At 36.6% G+C, this 3308-nt stretch overlaps 1 protein-coding gene across 1 annotated transcript; it reads left to right on the plus strand.

Moving 5' to 3' along the window:
• The first annotated feature begins 1278 nt into the window (after nucleotides 1–1278).
• Nucleotides 1279–2700, plus strand: LOC145112698 (uncharacterized). The gene is made up of 4 exons (XM_079048834.1): nucleotides 1279–1476; nucleotides 1582–1706; nucleotides 2037–2207; nucleotides 2277–2700. The coding sequence occupies exons 1-4, from the start codon at nucleotides 1279–1281 to the stop codon at nucleotides 2698–2700; spliced, it is 918 nt and encodes a 305-aa protein (XP_078904960.1).
• The last annotated feature ends 608 nt before the right edge of the window (nucleotides 2701–3308 follow it).

Below are 3308 nucleotides of genomic sequence, written 5' to 3' on the forward strand. Positions count from 1 at the left end.
TAACCAAAGTGTCCAAAACTTTGCACATGACTTATTATATGACACCTTATCATATAAATACTATTTTTTTACTTCTTACAATATTGTTTTCATAGAACAACAATTTTTCTCTAATTAAATACAAGAGTTGAATTTATTTATTAATAACAAATTACTTAATAAATATTCAATAAGTACCAACTTGATTAAGGTGTGACCCTATATGATCATATGTCATTAGCAATGTCACTCAATAATGATTCTTGAGCATATGTCATATACATTCATCCCACTAATTACCCACGACAAGTACATGCCAACGAAAACCTTGGTGACAAACAATTATGCCGACTGGTCCAGAGATATGAAGGATTTTCTTTTGGCAAAAAACAAAGCCGACTTCATTGATGGAACCCTAGCAAAACTGCAGAAGAAACGAATGAGTATAGAGCTTGGCAACAAAGTGATGCCCTGATAAAGGGTTGGCTTACTACAACCATGGAGAAAAACATTTGAAACAATGTCAAATATTCCCCAGCCGCAAAGGAGATATAGGATGATCTTGAAGAAAGATTTAGAAAGGAGAGTGCACCACGTGCTTACGAATTGAGGCGTGAGATAACAACATTTAGACAAGACATTGATTCTGTTTCCACGTATTTCACAAAGATGAGGGCAATCTGGGATGAAATCGTATCTACTTCACCATTACCAAGTTGTACATGTGGCAAGTGCACCTGCGATATCGGAAAAAAAATTAACAAAATCTAAAGACAAAGAACGAGTTTATAAGTTTCTTATGGGTATCGAAGACACCTTTGGAACTATAAAAACGCAAATCCTTAGCAGCAAACCTTTGGAACTATAAAAACGCAAATCCTTAGCACCAAACCTATACCATTACTTGGAGCTGTCTATCATCTGGTCTCAGAAGATGAACAACAACAAAACATATATGCAACAAGAAAACTCAATGTAGATACTACAACATATCAGATACGTGCTAAGAGCATCGTTGATAAAAACCAGTTTGAGAAAAAGAACACTAGTAAAGAGGGAATGAAGTGCAAGCATTGTGGGAAGAATGGACACACTATTGATGGATGCTTTGAGAAGATTGGATATCCGGATTGGTAGGATATACGTTGCAAAAATATTGCTGATCAGAAAAGGTCAAATTTTCCCTAACAAAAGGTAGCAAACATCAAGGTGGAATCCATCCCCATACCAGGTCTTAGCCTGGAACAATACAAGAAGCTAATGAAGTAGTTGAATGATGTGCAGAAATCATAAATCAACATGGCAGGTAATTTGGATTTTCGATTGCCTTGGGTAATCGATTCAGGGGCTAGAGAACATGTTGCATGTCAAAAGTCAAATTTCACTAACCTAACACACCCAAATAGTGGTATTCCAGTTAGCATTCCTAATGGTGATAAAGTTCCTGTTCAAGGAATCGGAGAAGTTCAATTACCCAGCAACATGAAAATAAATGAGGTTTTGTACATTCCAAAATTTAGATGCAACTTATTATCAGCCAACAAAATTAGCAAGGATTTTAATTGCTTCATGACCTTTTTCTCTGATTTCTGTTTCATTCAGGATTTACGCTCGAGGAAGCTGATTAGTATGGGGATATGTGAGAACGGTCTTTACAACATGGAAGGAATAGATAAAAGGGTGGCAACTATGACATTCAAGATTGATTCAGAGATATGGCATAGAAGGTTGGGGCAGGCTTCAAACACTAAGCGTCAACATATTGACTCGATAGGTAGCACTGTTACTATTGAAAATTATGACTCATGTATACGAGCAAAACAATCTCGCCTTCCTTTTACTGATAGTTCAATAAAAACTAGTTCTTGTTTTGATTTAATTCACTGTGACATATGGTGAGGATATCGAGTTCCTTTGACATCTAGAGCTCATTATTTTCTCACTACCATTGATGATTTTAGCATATCAACATCGGTATATTTGATCAAAAATAAATCTGATCTAAGTACTAGTTTAATATCATTTCATAATATGGTTAATACTCAATTTGAAAGAAGGATTAAGAGAATTAGAAGTGACAATGGTGGTGAGTTTATGTCAAACCAAATGTTGAAGTTCTATGAAGAAAATGGAGTTTTGCTTGAAACTTCATGTGTTCATACCCCACAACAAACTGGGGTAGTTGAGAGAGAACATAGGCATTTGCTTGAAATAGCTAGGGCTCTCAGGTTTCAAGCGAATCTGCCAATAAAATTTTAGGGTGAATGCATAATGACAACTACCTATATTGTGAATAGGTTGCCATCAAGAACCATTAAAAACAAAACCCCCTATGAAATACTACTTGGACACAAACCGTATTATGGACACATGCGTGTTTTTGGCTGTTTGGTTTATATCAAAGAAAACAAATCGGGAAAGGACAAGTTCGAAGCGAAGGGGAGACCATGTGTATTTCTTGGTTATCCTCAAGGACAAAAAGGATATCGGGTTTTTGTTTTAAATGAAAAAAGAATGGTTATGTCAAGAGATGTAAGGTTTGTTGAGTGTCATTTTCCTTTCCATAATAGTGAATCTGATCATATCAGAAAACAGCCTTCTCAATCACCAAACTACCGGTTTGAGCCCATTTTCGATGATGAGTTACAACATCCCAATATTGAAGGTCCTGTCATGCCCACGACAGATCAATCTGGGCCCCAAAATTCTGATATGGATTAGCCTACTCGCAGCAACAACAATGATACCAGACCTAACGCAAATGACAATTCTGATGTTGAACAAACACGAATATCTGAAAGAACTTGAACTCAGCCTCTAAGGTATGACGATTATGAATTTGACTTTCCATCTTCCATTGGCCATTCTCTCCCCAAGGCCACTTCAACGACCTCGACGATACACCCTTTGTCTAATTTTGTGAATAGGCTGCCATCAAGAACCATTGAAAACAAAACCCCCTATGAAATACTACTTGGACACAAACCGTATTATGGACACATGCGTGTTTTTGTCTGTTTGGTTTATATCAAAGAAAACAAAGCGGGAAAGGACAAGTTCGAAGCGAAGGGGAGACCATGTGTATTTTTTGGTCATCCTCAAGGACAAAAATGATATTGTTAGGGTGCAAAGTCACTCTTGGATGTCATGTGTGCCTACTCCTTTGTATGTGTGTAACGAGTTGTCTTTCCTTTATAAAGAAGTGAGTGACACTCATTTTATCTAAGCATGAGAGATTAGTTTAGAGAGAGAATTATAGCAAAACCCATTTTTGTACTCTTTCTATGAACTAATGAGAGCTAAATCCAGATTTATTTGCTCTTGTGTTC

Source organism: Lactuca virosa, chromosome 5 (assembly GCF_052849685.1).
Source record: "Lactuca virosa cultivar CGN04683 chromosome 5, Lactuca_virosa_CGN04683_v6, whole genome shotgun sequence".
Lineage (NCBI taxonomy): Eukaryota > Viridiplantae > Streptophyta > Magnoliopsida > Asterales > Asteraceae > Lactuca > Lactuca virosa.

Coding starts and splice junctions, on each gene's coding strand:
- LOC145112698 (XM_079048834.1), top strand. CDS start 1,279: ATGGCAGGTAATTTGGATTTTCGATTGCCTTGGGTAATCGATTCAGGG. Junction 1,477..1,581: donor GCAACATGAAAATAAATGAG/GTTTTGTACATT, acceptor TGTTTCATTCAG/GATTTACGCTCGAGGAAGCT. Junction 2,208..2,276: donor GAAATAGCTAGGGCTCTCAG/GTTTCAAGCGAA, acceptor TATTGTGAATAG/GTTGCCATCAAGAACCATTA.